General features: G+C 29.6%; 1 protein-coding gene across 1 annotated transcript in view; it reads right to left on the bottom strand.

The window, feature by feature from the left end:
• The window catches only part of LOC136989937 (low-density lipoprotein receptor-related protein 4-like), a 229,817-nt gene that overhangs the window by 134,408 nt on the left and 75,316 nt on the right, over positions 1 to 20,093 (bottom strand). Inside the window, exon 2 of the mRNA XM_067288244.1 lies at positions 5,760 to 5,909. Coding sequence (XP_067144345.1) covers positions 5,760 to 5,909 — 150 coding nt within the window. The remainder of the gene's footprint in view (positions 1 to 5,759; positions 5,910 to 20,093) is intronic.

The following is a 20,093-nucleotide window of genomic DNA, read 5'->3' as shown; positions in this document are numbered from 1 at the left end:
ATTTCAACTACGAAACATGAATGTGATGTTTCAACACGATTATTGAATTTTAAATAATAAAACTAGACTATACAATTTCGATATTTCAATGATTGTTGAAGATTGTTGAAATAGGAAAACTGCGGGGCAGGGTAAGTAGAACCTATGTTAGGGGGATCAAAACGTGCAAACATACATTCACCCCCGTATCAATGTGGATGTAGCCACCACCGTTGTGGATGAAGAATAAATTCTGAGTACTGTATGTATAGTACATGTATATATGTGTGTTTGTCACATTCAAATCTTTTTTCTGTACTTAGCTTTTTCTTTAATTTATTTACAAAAGGAAGGAGACCCGGTCCTCTGGGTTTCCTCCAAGCTACTGTTTAGCAATAAATAAAACTAAGGGAACACTGAGTTACCGTCATATTCTGCTTTGTATGGTGCTAAAACTTATCGGTGACTATTGGAACTATGTTCAAGCGTCCCGAAAGTCACGTTGCCGGCGAGATGGCATTTCCCGCGAGTCGTTTGCGTGATGTTGTGTAGCAGGAAATATTTTGGTTCAGCTTGTTTTCGTGAAGATAAGTGTATTAAATTCAACGCCTTCTACTCTAAACTTCCGAATTTATTTAAATGTAGTCAAAACTTTATTTTAATGTCATTAGATTGTAATTATAAAGCATTTGAGTATTCAACAGAAAATATAACATGGATGTTAACAGTTGGGGCAGAATGGATGTTAACAGTTGGGGCAGAATGGGGACGTCCTGTTTCATAATCGCATTTGTAATAGAACCTCTTTTATTTCATGTTTCCAGACGGTTCGAAAATATAAGAAGAAAGGTGAGGTACAAAAACGGAGTAAAGAAATCTATATAAGCGTCTGTTGATGCTTATATTGTTTAAAAAATTAAATTTTCATTATTTAGGTAAGTTTTGTACTGTACACTTCGCCTTATGTATGGAGTAAACTGGGGTACGGTATAGGTGGGGCAATCATTCCATACGAATCATTCCACTTTGCCCCATATATGAGGCAAAGTGGAGTGATTCGTATCCATCACATAAAATCCTGCCAAATTTTCAGGTTTTGAATACAATATTTTCAAATATTCACACAAGCATGTTATTCTTAACATAATTAATAAACTATAAATCTGTGAAAAATAAAATATTTGGGTAAGTTTATAAACCTACTGTTTAGGTAAAAACAATTAAAATATGTCGAAGCGAGGTAAACGCTTCGACATATTTTAATTGAATGCTCATGACACTTCCACCAGAAATTTCAGAATTTGAACACTTCTGAAAGCTTCCATCATCAATTTTTACCTCATAGTGATCTGAATAAAGAAAGATAATACATACTTATGTGTATTATCTTCCTTTATATATAAAGTATATGTACAGTACGTACGGGAACACACCCATAGAGATAGATACAAGTACCGTACATTAATAACATGTTTTTACATCCCTCGCGAGCATCTTTCGGAAATTATTCATGGGCGAATATATCCTGAATATGTCGAACCTCGTCCCTCACCACCCCAACTGGGATTAATTTGGTTTGACGGGACAAAACACGAGCGATCTGCCACGGGGATGCTTGCCGGAAACTGACCTCTATATAAGTGTTGTACACATGAAGAAAATTCCACCTGGTCAGTTAGCTGGTGAGGCCAAATCCGCCACCAATTACCAGTATTCGCTATTTCATCTACTCGACCACTAATGAGTGCCCCACTGAAAGTGTTGTCTAACCCATTATTAAAAAGACTTTTTTAGTGCCTACAGAGCAGAAAAAATTTTAAAAAAAAAATCTAAATCTATATTAAAACTTTCGTAAATCATTATTATATACCATGAAGAAGAAGAATTAACAAATTAAATTCGAAAAGCTAACTTTGAATTTCAGTTTTAATTAAATAATTATATTTAAACCAAAAGTCATTAATAATCTACTTACACAAAACTGCATTATACTGTAAGAAAAAAATAATCAAAGATAAAATATTTAATAAAATGTCAGATCTTACAGTTCTCTTAATTGATACTTGCAATTTAATTACTATTATCGTCGAATATACTGAACTTGTGCAATCGAACATGTCTTACAAAAAGTGAATTTTACATTAATCTCTTGGTTCTAAATTTCCCTAAAGTTAAAGAGAATAAAATTCGGCGTTTTTCGAATTTTCGTCTATAAACATCACAATAAATCCTTATATTCTTCATTTCTGATAATCTCTGATTCGATTCCGTTATAAGTAAGCACTCAAGCAGTTTGTATAGGAAGATCGGATCTCTTTTGTCACTATTTTGGACAAATGAAATACGTAGAATATTTCTTTATTAATAAAAAGCAGTCTTAAAATTTTATTTTTGTTACTAAAAATAACATTAATTCATAGAGTAGAAACTATTAAGGATCCCGGAAAAAATTTAGAAAAAAATCCCCAAAATTTTCTCCGAGCAGTCAAGAAGGGGCTTTCTCCTCTCGACTGCCCTGATTAAACGTGTACTAGAAAAACAGCATAATCAAATCTCTTTTTAATTAATAGCTGTCTCTACTTCAACATTTTCTTCCAAATAAAAATAATTTTTAATATAAAGTATTTTCTGTGTTTTGGCACTAATATAATTTGAATGATAATCGAGTTTCTTTGAAAACAAGTTTACGTTTCTTTATATTTTCATCCACAAAAGTTAAAAAATAAAGTTATTTAATTTTGCTTATGGAAAATTCTCTTATACAATACAGACAAAATATTTTATATTAATTTAATTTTATTGAATTATTAAAATAACTTTTGAAAACTTGTAGTTTGATGAAAAACCGAAATATCTGTAAGTACACAAAACAAGTCTGTAGTGACTTTCCCATTATAATTGATAATAATTTCCAGCTGATGCATGGAATATATTTAATTTTTAATTATTTATGAAGATTTTTGTTCAAAAATAAAGTAGTTTTATATACCTTTGAGAAATTATTTTTGAAAATAATTATATTTAATAATAAAACAACCACAAAAATTGCAAATCGAAAAGAACTGCTTTTATTCCATTCATATTCATATTTTAGAAAAGTAAACAACAAATTATGCAGGGATATTTTTACTCTTTCCACTCTGGAGAGTGTTTTAACCAAGCCCATCGTGGGTTCGACCGAGCCTAGATTGGAGGCAGCCGGATGATGAAGAACGGTCCACGCCTCCGAAAAATTCCCGAGGTTTTGCATGGATTCTTTTCTGGTTCCTTAGAAAGCTTAATCGTTTGGCCATCCGGCTATATAATACATTATACAGGATGTCCCGTAAAATGAAATTATAGGAGTTATGTTTATCTTTGTTTATTTTATCACAGCTAAAGCAGGTCGCTGCGTAAAGGGAACGATTTCAAGTTAATTTAATGCTTGGAACTCGCAGTCAGTGTGAAGTTATTGAAGAGTTTAATAGGCTGCATCCAGAAAGCAATGTTTGTAAAAAATCCACAGCATCTTTGCGGGTCCTCGCATCAAAATAATCTGAATTTGTTCCACATTATTCGGCGTCATGCTTTACCCGCAAAAGAATAAACAAGGATCAACCTAATTCCTATGGTTCCAGACTGAGACATCCTGAGGAATTTGGAAATTTTGGGAATTATTTAAAATGATAAGTTATACAGTACTTCTCTCAAAAGAAATTCAGCGAAAACTAGTAAAAGGAAAGGCTTAGAACAGAATGACATTAAGAAATCTTAATATGTGATTACACTGATGGCTATAAAAAAAAAAATTTTATGGAAGTAACATGCTGTCCATCAACATAGTAATTTAAATCACTAATACTAAATTAAAACTAGTAAAAATTGTACAATACAATAATAAAAACTAATCGATGGTTGTGCATAGTCTTGAACAGACAAATTAAGCTGTTGTCTTCTTTAAACATAACATTGGTTCTATCAATAAATCATTAGTTACATTTATGACTTAATTTTAACAATTACGTAAAATACTAAATTAATTTAACATTTTATGTAGTTGTATCACAGTGCACTAAGTTATTTATATCAGTCTGTAAACTTTGTTTTGCTACAATAATTTTAGATGTTTATTGTGTTTTCTGCTATTTGTATCTACTGTTTAAATGAGCTGGTGAGGGGTCTGTGCACCCAAAATGCATTTCCATATTAATAAAAGTTACATTTGAATAATTGAGTCTGGTTCCATCTCGTCTTAATGTGATAAGCTCATTTAGCTGTGTTTTGATAAGCTATTCGTTTTAACGTTACTTTTTCCCTTGAGTCGAAGAGAAAAAAAAAAATAAAAAAAATATATAAAATAAAGTCAAGAAATGCAATTAAATTATAATTTAAAATAATTATTAAGGTTCACAAAACCAAAATTATTCTGTACTAGATAACATTTTTAAGCTATTACGGCCATCTTCAGTTTACACCAACACAATTTTTATTTTGTGTTGTGTGTAAACTGATGACACATATACCATAAAACATTCTCTAGAATAAAGTGTTTATAATATAATTACTATAAAATGGAGAAAATTAATCTTAAAAGCGAGATTAAAGTAAACATTTCATTTTATTAAATAAATAATACAATTAAAATTAGATAAATGTAATTGAGCATTTAAAATTTCTCAATTTTAACTTGTGTAAAATTTTTTAAAAAATTACAATAATTTTCTGTTATTTTTATTTAAAATTTACTGTTCAACGTTGTAATTAATTAATTATACGAAGCAATTCATTAATAAATTTATTATCTTTAGCGAGTTAAACTAAAAATTGGTCACTTGCTATGTAAAATGAATAGAACAAAAATATTTTAATGAGAACTGTCAAGGTATCTTTTCCATAATTAGTCAAAGAAATAAAAATAATCAGAGATATAAAAAAAGTCACGTGAAAATATTTTTATATCAGTCCAATTATTGACAACAGTACTTCAACCAATTTCCTCCAAGTCATTTATCATTCATATCTGATAGACAACCTCCTTCGTCCGTAACAACTTTTATATTTAATTTTTCTCTTCTATCACTTCCTAAATTTATTTTATTCATCAATAATTCACTCTATATTTGAGATCAAGTGAACAATCCATAGATCGAGAATACAAAACGGGCTTAATTTAATTTGCAATAATAATTTAATCTTTCTTCAAAAGTAATAAGAATGAAATCATTTGGTGTAAATAATATTTTCTTTAGGTGAATAATTAATGTAGAATTAGACTATGTTTTGGTATTTTAGTACACATGAATTATACATTTTGAAAGGATTTAATTAGTACTATTTTGTTAATTCTACAAGAAAATTAAAAAAATGTATTATTTGTCACTCTTTCAATGGATTTCTATATTTCCAATACAGATTACGAAATCTTTTCATTTTTAATTTAATAAAAAGTTGTCTCTCTACAGATCGTTTATTTTTATACTTACGATGAAGCTTATAATCAATCATAAAGCTGTGTATTATAACATATCGGTTATAATATGCTTTTTTATGATTGATTATAAGCTCGCTACATGTGTAAAAATAAATGATCTTATGGCAAGAAGATCATTTTTGTCGAAAGACATTTATAAAAATGTTCTCTGGATTCGGTAAGACGAGAATAGCACCGAACATAAAAATTATTTTTCCATTAGACACGAAAACTGTATTTAATTTCTTCGGCAGACACATTTTTCTTTTTTCTTTTCTTTATTTTCAAGGGAAACTATTGGTTATTCTACTTGAGAAATGTCATAACTCACCACATCCTGTTTCATCACTTCCGTCTCCGCAATCGTCGTCAGAATCACATCTCCATCTAGAAGGGATGCACGTACAGTTGCCAAGAGGGCCTGGATTGCAAGCAATGTGATTTTTACTGCAGCTACATACAGTCGTGACTTTTACATCATCTACAAAGATAAAAGTAGTATGATTAAAAATATATGTTTTTATATTTCTAGAAAGCTTTATTTATAAAATTTAAAAACACGTTTGTTTATTTACATCCACAAAGTGATGTTATATAGCATACTAGCTGACCCGGCCACGCGTTGTTGTGGCTCAAAATGTATCTATTATAAATGTGTAACTCTTCCCCCGTGGGGGGAATATCGAAAAATCCCTTTTTAGTGTATATTCTGTTGACGTCACCTATTAAAACGCAATTAAAAACGCAAAAAAACCGCATGTAAAATAGTTTAAATAGAAGCCGAGTTCTTCACAGTAAGCCTTAATCCTGTCCCTTTCCCCGCTGGGGAATATCGAAAAATCCCTTTTTAGTGTATATTCTGTTGACGTCACCTATTAAAACGCAATTAAAAACGCAAAAAAACCGCATGTAAAATAGTTTAAATAGAAGCCGAGTTCTTCACAGTAAGCCTTAATCCTGTCCCTTTCCCCGCTGGGGAATATCGAAAAATCCCTTTTTAGTGTATATTCTGTTGACGTCACCTATTAAAACGCAATTAAAAACGCAAAAAACCGCATGTAAAATAGTATAAATAGAAGCCGAGTTCTTCACAGTAAGCCTTAATCCCGTCCATCTCCCCCCCCGTAGGGAGAATTTCGACATGTATATTATATAAAACCACGTGCATATTCGAATGCAACGTTGTGTCAAAATTTCAAAGGAATCGGTAAAAACAAACAAACGTTGTATTTTATTTATATAGATAGGTAGAAAATGATCTGCTTAGGTCCATTCTCACAGAAAAGCATAATGCCTCACAGAAAAGCAAACTTAGGTCGTCTGAAGTTAGCGCCATCTGTTGGACATAAAAGCCTTAATCCATATATAAATATATTTTTGAAAGGGGGGAAATGGTGATCTTCACATATGCCACAAACCTTCGCGGGAATGTATTAAACAACTTCCCAAAGTTTCATGGCAATCGGATAAATGGTGTGGTAATGCATGAAGGACAAACACACACACACACACACACACACACACACACACACAGACATACATTCGTTTTTATATATATAGATGATGACTACCCCAACAAAGCAAGTAGTTCGCCCATATAAACATCAAAACAATAAAATACATGTAAATAATTTATAACTCAACAAATACTTTAATATCAAAATATATTAATTAATTCGAATAATAAAAACAGTGGATGCGTTGTCTGATAGAGACACCACACAGTCCGTTTCAAATGAAATGGACTAGGCCACTGGCTTTCTTATCCTGCCATATTAAAGCCGCTTTACCAGGTAATGCACCTACTGTTTTACGCTTTGCCTATTTGCTAGATATAAAATTGAATTTCTTTTATATTTCTTCGATACATGTATTCGTTTCTTAAAGAAAAATTTGTAATTACAGAGTATTTTAAAAACATTACCAAAATTATGTATAATAATTTCAATCGTTCAGATAGCAAAAAAAGTGAAGGAATAATAAAATTAATTGTGAATTTCTATACTATTTTAAATCATATACACAAGTAATGTGCTATAAAATTAAATAAAAAATTTGCAGCACTTAAAAACTTCCATCTTATAATTAAATAAGAGTGATTCAGATGTCTGTATTCCCACCAGCAGGTAAAACCACTGAATACTGGAATTAATTGGTCGCAAATTTGTGCCTGAACAACGGGCTGGCCACATGGAGGTTTCCTGGCTTTCTTTATGTGTCTAACGCCTAAATAGAGGTCAGTTTCCTTATAGAAATTCCCTTCAACAGATCGTTCGTGTATAGCAACCAAACCAAATCAGAAGTTCCTATACACAGGTAAAAGACTCCTTTATTACATAGCCACCTCTAAGTCACAAAATATATGTATGAATGCTATTTAATTAATAGTATATATAAATGCATTCCCTCAACTCATTTCGAATGTATAATCATAAGCATTCGGGTGTCCGTTTTGCATGGAGACTTTCGAATCACTCTTTATAATATGTATTATTTATTTTAATTTCAAAAACCATAATTGTTCTTTCTGGTATGTGTTTTGATTTGATCATAAATTTAATTAAAAATATTCGTTTTATTAATAAAACTCAAATTTTAACTTCATTCATTTCGACAACTGAGAAGAAACATTTCTTTTGTTATTGCATTGTTTTATATATTTCTTTATGTCTTTTTGTTGCAGCAGCTGCTGCCAAAGTATCAAATAAAAATGCTTTTAACATTTTACACTATAAAAAGTTATGACAAGAGGGAATTTTATGCTGCGGGCTACAAAGGAAATCGTTAATCCTTTTGTAGAATATACGATTACTTTGTAAAACTGAACAAATTGTTCATTACAGTTAAATGCCGTGAAACAGATCAAAATTATTTCAAAGACGGAAAAAGTATCGTTCACAGGCCATAATTTACCCATCTTGGGTACTTGTTTAAGAGATAATCTGACAGATTTTATTCACCTTTAATTACATGTGACACAGTAACAGGATTTAAAATATATTCCAAAATTAAGATGTAAATGTAAATTTCATATAAATAAGACACATTTTTAAATAAATGTTAAGAGTAATCATTCTTAAAAATTCAATAAAATTATCCAATTCTCGTCCTGAATTAAAGCTTATGAAACGGCTAATCTCATTTATCATTCTGTTTTTCGCCAAAATTTACATAAAATTCATTGAAAATATTCAGAATTCAAATTATAGGTCGTTAAAACTGCTTAGATGTCGTATGTTCTGTACAGTACAGTATCTATCAACATACGTATAAATAAATGTACGAGTATATATATATATATATATATATATATATTTATTTATTTATTTATATAACTCTATTACCATAATCACTTAAGTCCTGAAATATTCATAAGATATTTGAAACTGACTTCGTTTCATGAGCGAAAATACAGACCATTCGCTGAAGAATACGACGTAAATTTGAGGGATAAGGATTGCGATCGCTGGTCTCAAAAGCCTTTTGATAAAAGTCACTTTAAGAACTATGAGTAATTATAAATAATATATGCATCCTAGCTCAAAATTCAATAATCTTCTCTGCTAATCTTAGGGGTAATAATATATCATCTCGTGCTCCTCGTAACTTCACCCACAGTTAAAGCGAATAGTAATAAGCAGTATATATCGTTATTAGTTTTATCCATTTACTTGAGGCGATATTTTCTACTCTTCTTTTCCCGTTCAATGTTTTTTTAGTCGTATCTATTGTCACTGCCCTTAACACTATTATTTTTATTTTTATTTATTTATTTTTTTTACTAGTTTCATTCCAAAACATCTTCGATTTTCTAGTCTTTAAGAATAAAACTGTTTATATCGAATTGAAAATTGTATAAAACTGTATCAGAATATTCATTTAATGAATGTCAAATGGACTGAATAAGAATACGCTCAGATATCAGCACCAAATTTCGCCCTAACGGCTGAATTTTAAAGTAACGTGTTATCTGAAGTATGTATACCAACTTTGGTCGAAATTTCTTTCTTCAGAGAGCTTTGAATGTCTACTCTCTAATTATAATCATCCAATATATAAAGAATTATTAAGATATAACAGTAATTGGGATACAATTTGAAAAAATTGTAGACCTATAAATTTTCACTGTGGCTGTCTATCTGTCCTTTCTTAAACTCTAAAACGGTTTTAGATAGACGAAACTTGAGACCAGATATGGAAAGCTAAGAGGGAGTAGGCCCCGATTAACTATACATCAATTTCTAATGCAAACCGGAAGTCATATTATTTCAATTCAAAACGTTTCCCCTGAAAGCAGTTAATGGTTGATTGGCACGACTCTATCGCTAACGAAAAAGTATGATGTACTGTACAGGTGCAAGATATTACAGTACTACTGATAATTTAAGGCGGAGAGCATATATTTTAAATTAAATAAATTTAAAATGTGATTAAAAATTGCAGCTCCTCATTGCGACGATGTCACAATAAATAATTGCTCGTATTATATAAATATTAAAAGATCTATTCTCATATTTAATTTTACAATAATCATAACTGCAAGATATAATTCAATTTTCAATATTAAAATAAAACCATATTATAAAATTCCTAAATATTATTTAAATCAATAAAATGTATAATCACAATGGACTTTGTCAAAATTAATAAATGTATAAATTTTAGTTGAAAATTTAATTCAATTATATTAAATTTATGTAACTTTCAAAATGTTATGTAACTTTAATAATTTTCTATTATAATATAATGATATTTTTTTATAATATTCTAGGAAACTGTTTGCAATATTATATTGTAAGGTTTCTGTTGCAGAACGATTGTAAACAATTCTAAATGATATATAAATGATTTTTCAAAGAACAATAATCAATATCTGTGAGAAACTAACTGGACTTTAATGTTATTCTTTCTTTAAACTTAGTTATAAAATTTCAAAAATTAAAAATATTTAAGGAAAATGAAAAAAACTGAATAGCAAACTCCGGCAGCAAATACAACAGTTTAGTTGAAAAAATATTTAAAAAATAGAAAAATTTGTAAAAACAAAGTCTGGAAGCCTCTAGAAAATATTTGCTAACAGGGCTGTTCGGTCGATGACCGAGAATTTTTTATACTTTAATAAAAAACATTTTAAGAAAATATGCAAAAATATTTTTTGTGTTTTTCTTATTGAATTACGCCCACCAGTGGTTGAGTGGATAAAACAACTGAACATTAGTAGTCGGTTGTGGGTTCGTGCCCGACCAACGTGCTGACACGTGGAGTTTTACGGATATACTTCATGTCTAACACTTAAACAGGGGCCATTTTCCTGTAATAAATCCTCCCGGGAGACACTCTTCCTTGTGTTGCATTGCCTTATCCCATTACATCCTAAATCATACATGTTTATTGAATTACAGTGATTTTACTGTTTAACCTTTTTGTAATTTTATGATTGAGTTATTATATCGTGTTAATAAGTTGTGATCTTTCTCCTGCAGGCAGTACCATAAAGGTATATAAAAATAAAAACTAAAATTAAAGACATACATAATGTAACATTTTCCTTCGATAAATGCTGGATAATTAAAACTATAAATAAGCTTCATAATTAAATATACAAAAATAGAAACAGATGTATTGATAGATAAAAAATATTAAGCATTATTTTTCTGGTATCGTGTGTCTGTATTCACGGATATAACAAAAATGAATAATTAATTTGATTTTATCATTGACATATATTAACAGTAAATGTAAGTGAAATAAATACCGTCAAATCTTGCCACTGATAAGAACATTAAAAAAATCGCCGTTCTTAGAAGGTGGCCGCTGTCTGGAGATTATTTTGTGCGCACTTTTTGTTCAAAAAAGAATTTCTGAAAAAAAAATGATCGCTGTTTACAGTGGCCGTTGCTGGAGGTTCGACTGTATTAAATATTTAAAAATCTCCAGAAGATAAGAAAAGAATTTTAGAAAATCTCAGTAAATCAGAAGTAAAATATAAAATTTATTTTAAAATAATTTAAAAAATTAAGTATTTGATGTAAAAAATTCACATAAAAAATTAAATTTTCATTGTTCGTTTTTAAAAATAAATTTTAACTTTTATTATTTTTGTTATCTTGGTATACATTTATTACATCTAAAAACTACAATAATGTATAACTACAAAATGTATATTTTAATTCTTTAATGAAATCATTTAAAAAATAAAAAAAAACCTTAAATTATATATATATATATATATATATGAAGTATAAATTATCTGTTTAAATATTTCAATGTAATCTCTCGTTTATAAAAGTATTGAAATTAATTAAATGAAAATTATAAAAACTATATAATTAGAAGTAATTAACATTTGTATTGTTAATAATGCAGCATTATCTGAACTGTTGGTCATTAAAAGCCAAATGCAACCTATTTTTAATTTAATTAAAATAAACATTAATACAAAGTGTGTAAAATATTGAAATTGTCAAATAAAATTATCGTGTCTGCTAATTAATCAAAATTAATTAATGAATGTTGGAAATGGTAAATAGTAAAATACAATGAAGATGAGTGAAGTTTTGAAACAATAAAATTAATTTTTTTTTAATATTATAATGAAAAATTACTATTTTGTACGCATATTTACTACATTTATGACACTAAAGCAACAGCGAAGACGTATGCATGCCCTTAAATACAAAAAATACATCTTGAAAGTTAAAAAATACCCCTGTTCATATTAAATAAAATTTAAAATGTAACAACTTAAAAACTAATGGAAAATAAATATACATTTTTTTCCTTTTTTTTTTACTAGTTAGTAATTAAAACGGTCTTTTAAATGATACTCATTGTGGGTTCGACCAGGTCCATAATGGACGTCCACAACGGGGCCTGGCATTCCGCACATGACAATCATGAAAAATTCTTAGTAATTTGGTAAAAAATTTCTATGTCCAGATTCGATCCCTGATCCCTAGAGTGGTAAGTTGATGCGACAGCGCTTCGTCCATCCTGAGGAGGCTAGCAGGACCATTTTCCCTAATCCTGGATACAGAAGTTGCCCAAAATTTAATTTCGTGTGTAAAAAAAATTTAAAAAAATATATATTAATGTTTCCTTTAAATTAATACAAAAAATGCATTTTTTCTTTTGTTATTATTATTCGTATGCATTTATGCCTTTTGTAGAAGGATGAGGTTACCACATTTGTGGCTGACTTTGTGCTGAATTTTACCTCTTCAAATCCCGTTTATTGAAAGATATCGATTGTGCCATTCAACTGATAAAATATATTCAGAACTTTTGAGTTTTTTCTTTACAAAATTAACATAAAATTACGTTCTTTTCTAAAAAAATATTTATCTACTAATCTTTCAGTTCGATGAATTATTCAATTTTTAATTTTTATTCATTCAGTAATCAATAATTTTTCTACATGTCGTTCATAATATTCTTGAATTTTTCATACTCTTTACTACTTTCATTATCGCAAATTTAAATAATCTTTTAAAATTATATGAAATATATATAACTCCATACTACTGTATTTGATAGACTATTTAATCATAAAATATTCATATGTAAAATTATATTTCGCATTCTAAAGATATTTTCTGGATTCTTCTCTGTGTATATTGCGGCTTATAAACAACTTTACACAATTCGCATCTCTAAAAATACTCCAAGAACTGACGCCAAGCAAAACGTAAAATTTATTGATATCGTTTTTATATGCCAAGAGTGAGATGAATTCCTGAAGGGGGAAAAAAAAAAAACATATTTTGATAAATGCAAAATTTTTGAGTGATTTGCTTGTGATCTTCGCTTGTACATTTATATATCCTAGAGTAAAAATTTTAGTTAAATAATTCTAAAATTTTGCAGAAAACAAACCTAAATATTACAAAAATTTTATATTTACTATCTTGCATATGGAAATTTTATAAACAATGCTTGATGGCGATTTGTTAAGTAGGATATCTTTCAGGAGGACTTTCTACGAAAAATTGGTCCCTGTTAAGCTGTTAGACATATGAAGAAAATCGGCAAACTCTCCGTCCCGTCAGTCAGGCGCGAATCCGCGACTTGATTATAACAATATGTCTGAATAAAATGTTTTATTTTATTAATGCTTTCCTGTAAAGAAACAAGATCGGACTCCCAAAATAATATCTTTTATTTTATAAGTATAGACAACCTAAATTTTTACTTGCACTTTTTTACTTAGAGTTACGCACTTTTAAAAGCCTCGTATACGAACAAATATACACTTTATCAATGGTCACTCTTGATACAAGTATACTCTTGGGCAGGGTCGGCAACCTTTCAGCGATGTTGTGCCGAACGTCAGGTATAGTATTATTCCGAGTGCCGACATGATTCTACCAAGTTTATTATACATGTTATTAAAATTAGTCCGGTTATAACTGACTTCAAAAATGTATATATAATTTTGAAGTTGTTAATTGAATTATATTCTTACGTGTAAAGCGCTTACATAACACGTAAATAGAGACACGGACGTAAACACATGCGCTGTAATAGAAATATACAAACAAGAGATTCGTTTTTAATATACCACGGCCTTCGCTGAACTATGACGTCCATTTAAATGTGTAATTAATAATTAAAATATAATTTTTGCTACGTTTCTATTCAATCAGAGTGCCACTGAAAATCGTCCCGCGTGCCACGTGCCATCAGTTGCCGACCTCTGCTCTAGGGCATTGTACAATATTGTATGGTATAGTTTTCTTAATATATAAATTTATATAAAAAGCGGTTCTGACAATCTAAGAATGCTACTGATATTTGCTGATAATTTTTTTATGTTCATAATCCCAAGAAAATACCTATTAATATTCTAAAAATCTAAAAATGCATACAAATACTATTTGCTATTATTTGCTATACAACTGCTATTTGCATACAAATACTCCTAAAACTATTCAGATATATTAAAAATACATGAAATTCAGCAACTATGTATATACTAGTATATCTATTAACATTCGTTTACTTTTACAATATTCACAATATAAATAACTTTATGCAAAAGATATTTTTTCGTATACAATTCTATGAATTTAAAATATACAAACGTATTAAAATTTTCTAAAAAACAAAATAACTTTCAATTTACAATTCAAAATTTCCAAGTTAAATTCTACACAGATAAGTTTTGTTTCAAATATGAATTTTCTACAAACATGCGAATATAAAAATAAATTTAATATTCTATATTAAAGTGACATATTGAGAAGAATAGAGGAAAAACGAAAATTCGTAGGAACAATTAAAACATAGGATAAGCAAAGTATGTTTGAATAGCTGCTAAATATGTTCAAAGATGATGAGAGGAAACTAGGAAGAGGAAGGAAAAATTAAAAGAAAAAAAAGGGGGAAGAAAAATTCCCAGAACAAAATATTTGAATGAAATCAAGGAAAAAATACCTTAATAGGTAATCAAACAGCTGATTACAAAAGGAAAATGAGCCATTTCTCCTCTTCAAACCATAGTTAAGAGAAAACAGGTCATACTTAACACGTTTTAAAGCAAGAAAAAAAATACAATCTATTAATATCAAAATTAGTTTTTTTTAATGAGCAAATTTACGTCTTTAGGGGGAAAAAGAAGATCAATTCCGCTTTGTGATTTTATGTTCCTACGCTGTAAGAAAGAAAGAATTGTAGAAACTTCAGTTCCTTTGTTTGTGTTTCCTAACTACAAATACATTTCAAGAGAATGTTTCATCCTGTTTTATTAATATACACTTCGAAGAACTGAACTACGAATTAAATAACTTACACATCCAAAAACACGTGTTCGAAGCATTTCTCAAAGCGAATTTCATTCGATTTTTCAATATTGATTGTACTTTCTTTTATTCAATAATTTAAAAAATCGAAAGTGAATAAATCACTACATTAAATCGGGGAGAATTGTTGATCAATTTTCTCTACACAATTTCTGACTAAAATATATATATAATTTCCATTTTTATGAACCCCCATTTTATCATTCATGAATTCAGAATACCAAAACGAACTTCTTGATTTGAGTAAAATACTAGTTTAAGTATTTATATTTACTTTCATCTAAATTGCTACTTCAACACATTTTTTATGGAATTACATTAGAAATGGGCAATCGATAGCTAGTTACATTCTATGTGAATTGATGGGGATAAGGTAACACAACACATGGGCTATCTGCCAAGAGAGGTGAATCCCGGGAGGACTTTCTATAGGAAAATTGATCCCTATTTAGGTGTTAGTCACGTAAATAAAACCCTGAAAACTCCACGTGCCCAGCCGTTGGTCGGTCGCAGATTCGCAGTGTTCGGTGATTTTTATTCATTCGGTTACTGCTGTTACATTCTATTGATATAATCAAAATTACATTTTGTAAGAAATTGTACACACTGATTTTTAAATTAATACTTCATAAATAATCTAAAAAGTAATCCATATTCTATTTCATTTATGTTATAAAATAGAACCTGGTTAAAGATAGAACTTATTTGTAATTTTAAAAAGCAATGTTTTCATTTATAGCTTAAAATTTAACTATTTCAAAAATTTAAAATGTCATTTTTCAGTATCAAGAAATAGAAAAGTCATGCGTAAAATCATAAATCTTTAAAATAACAATACGGTTTCAAAACAGATAAAACCTCCGCAGAACGCACACTGACGGAAACGTAAAAAATGGTCGTTATTTGAAGGTTATTTGGTGGTATGCAATTGAAAAAGAAATGTTCCTGAAAAGTGGCCGTCGTTTAGAGGTTGTTGTTGGAGGTTCGAGTGTAATTTGTAATTAAATACTGATCACTTATATTTTAATTAAGTAAAACTGAAATAGCATATAATTAATAACAAAATCTACTTTATTTTTAAAAGTTGTAAAAAGTAAGTTTATATTCGAACTTGAGATATAAAGGTAATAATTCTATAATATGACAGTAGAAAACAATATTTACAGTCAAACCTCAATCTAGCGCTACCATTTGACACTAAATCGAGTGTGGCGCAAAACTGAAGGCGGATAAACTCTATTCAAAAGTTTGAGTTTGAGGTTTGAATGTCACACGATTTGATGATAATTTCTGGACTTTTATTTAATATTTAGGGGACAATTCGTTCACAAGAATTCCTTGGCTCTTTGATATATTTTTACACTTCGAGGGGTCACTGTATTTAATAATTAAACAGATTAAGAATTAAATCAAATCTAGGACGTTTCAAAATATAATCATGAAATTTTTTTCCTCATCTTACACTAAAGAGATATGATATCGAGAAAGACACAATATAATGTAAATTTATTTTATGAAGATTCTATTTAGAATTGCGTGCAAGTTAATCTTCCTATTAGCGTCTGCCTTGTAAAGCAGCAACAAAATACTTGTGAACAGGTCTCCATAAATATTTAATACAGAACTTTTCAGCATTCATGAATTACTGAATGAAGAAGGATTTTGCATTGCAAACGACATTGTTATCACCAAATCACACGACACTCGAGCTCCAATCTAAAACCTGTGTGTAGACATCTAGATATATATATATAATAAATAATAAATATACACACGGATAATATATATGTACTGTCTGTATATATCAATTTTCCAACTTAACAATAGAATGTTTGCTGCATAATTCCGTATTTTCTACAACTTAGTAAAAATTTAGTAAAAAGTAAAACAAGAAATCGACTAACAGACACACATCAAAACTAATTTAAAACTATCAATGTTTAATATTAAACCAAATATTACATCCGTAATATATTACGGATGTAATATTTTGCGTTCACATTAATGGCAAAAGTCAAATTACGTACACTTATGTTAATTTATAATCATATATGAATTGCGATTTAACTGCATTTTTTACTCTTGTGAGCAGCCCGCGTCATTTCAAAAGTTTTATATAACACAGAATTTAATAGTAGTCTATATATAATAAAGGAATTTGGGGCAGATCGGTAAAAGCATTTAGAAGTATATAGAAGACGTACAGACAAACAGTGTACGTCCTCTATATACAGTATTTCAAAATCCTTTTACCGATCTGCACCAAATTTTTCCGTTATTCTCTAAGACCCCGCGGAAAATATAATACAGTACTGGACATCCCACTTCTCCCTGATTTCATCCCTTTGACACTTCGTGATAAACGTAACAATGGTATACTAAAATAAACAAACTTTTCATATGGTTAGCTTCTATACATACATATTGTTTAAAATCCTTCAGTTTAGCGCCAATTTTAGAAGAGAAAAAACGCTAATTGGGATTTGTCTGTAATTCTAATTTGACGTTCGTATATAAAGCTCTCCACACGTACCGTATTTTGTATAATTTTAATGCAATTTTTACTAACAAGATCTTCGATTTAACGTAAATCTATACGAAAAAATAATGAGTTAGTAATTATAATAGAAAATTTCAATATTCCTGTTCACAATTTAGCAAAAAGTAAAACATAAATGAACAAAACGATGCAAAAATTATTTGTTTTTTTCCGTTTTTAATAAACAGATCATCATATAAAAATAAAACTGAGTGTAACTTTTTATGTGGCTTCGCATCAATACATTATAACTATCTAAAGGTACCATCGTGACTTAAACATCATATAAAATAGATAGTGTCAGCCATGATAGGATATCTTGTCTGAAGTTTTTATTCACGAATACAAGTTATTCTGATGTAAACGACTCACAAAATATTTCTCTGAATATGAAAAACATCACTCTAGATTTTAATTTAATTGTATGATTTAATATACTAAATGGAAAAAGAATTTTGGAATTTAAAATTTAAATTTGACAGAAAATAATAAAATGGCTCTCAAGCGCTCAAATTTAAGAGAATTTTTTAAAACGATTCCTAAAATCGATCTAATATATAGAGTCTAAAATTATATTTGATAAATATTTATATTCTTAATTTGAATTTGCTTTTATGCATTTTTCTACTACATAAATTAAACTGCATTTTCTTGTCATTTGTATTCATTTATCTACTTATTTATTAAGTAACGATGTTACGAGGAAATAATTGCCGTTCCAAAATATAACAAAAAAGCAATTCAATTTATTAAAAGTAATTTTAAAAGTTGCGAATACATGCATTAAAATATAAAACATATAAAAGTTAAGATAAAATTATGGTAAAATATGGCCAAGTCTTGTAAAATGTTCTTTTACAAATAGATTTATATTTATTGTATTCTAAGTATCATATATGATAATCTAATATCATAATATTGCTAGTTTTATATTACAGTAAACTCTCGATTATCTGGACGAATAAGAAAAATATCTTCCGGTTAATCCAGACCGTTTAAATTCCCTATCCAGTAAACAAAACAGATAAATTTTCAAATAAAACAACGCATACAACTACCTCTCATAGTTATTCGTAATAAGCTAGATACTTTGGCAAAGTGTAACATTTCCCTTTCCCATTACACAGGTCCTACTCCTCCAAATAATAATACATACAAAAATGTGAGGCTCTAAGCTGTATAGTACATTCAATATATGAGGCCCAAGCTAAATAAGTTTCAGCTTGTGTAAATCTGTCTATGCCCGTAACCCACAAGTGGCCGTGTGAATAAAATCACTGGACACTGATAGTTAGTAGCGAGTTCGTGCCTGGCTAACGGCCAGGTCGATTTTCCAGGTCTTTTCACGTGCCTAACACGTAAACAGGGGATGTTTCCTACAGAAAGTCCTCCCGTGAGATACCCCTTGAAAGATCGCCAACGTGTTGCGTTACTTTACCCCATCAAATGTCTTAAATATCCTGATAATTTTCAAATATTCACGATAATTCTTAAATACAAATAACGATGTAACTAGTTTGCATCACTTGTTTTTAATGCAATTAACAATTGATGAATACTTTAACATTAAAACAGCATTTCATTGTGTTTACAAATAAAGTAATTATCACTACAATAGTAGAGTTTATATTGCTCTTAAAAATTTGCATAAATTCCCCTACAATGACAAATCTAATAGTTCTTCCCAGTCGAGCGATCGATTTTAAATTTCAATATTATTCAGATAATAGAAATATTATAAACTTTAAAAATAAATTAAATTTTGCTTTCATCAATACAGGATAATTCTAATTTATTTATTATTCGAGACGATGTGGATTAGGTTGATTTGATAGCATAAGGTAACGCAGGTTCAGTGACCAAGCGGTTCTGTTCCCTAAACACTGGGAGTTCGGTTGTGGGTTCGCGCCTCGCCAGGACGGGCTCGCCAGGTGGAGTTTTCCGGGTTTTCTCCACGTCTGTAACGCCTGAATAGAGGCCCTTGAAAACCGCCCGGAAGGCATTGTTCTCCGCGTAACGACCATCATAAACGCATACAACTACTATTACACATGACAATTACATCACATTTTACCACGGGACGATATAGCCTAAAAGCTCATGAGCAACTAGCTGATACAAGACAAAGTAACGCAACACATGGGCGATCTGTCAAAGAGGAGTGCCTCCGGGAAGGACTTTCTATGGGAAACTGGACCTTATTTAGGTGAAGAAAACCCGGAAAACTGCATGTGACAGTCCATTGGTCAGGTGCGAACCCGCGACTAATGTTCAATGATTTCATCCATTGTGCCATTGGTGAGCATCTGTGATATACGATTCAGCG

The sequence above is a fragment of the Centruroides vittatus genome, unplaced genomic scaffold (genome assembly GCF_030686945.1).
Source record: "Centruroides vittatus isolate TY-2023 unplaced genomic scaffold, ASM3068694v2 scaffold_769, whole genome shotgun sequence".
In the NCBI taxonomy this organism is placed as follows: Eukaryota; Metazoa; Arthropoda; class Arachnida; order Scorpiones; family Buthidae; genus Centruroides; species Centruroides vittatus.
This window is presented reverse-complemented; position numbering and strand designations above follow the sequence as displayed.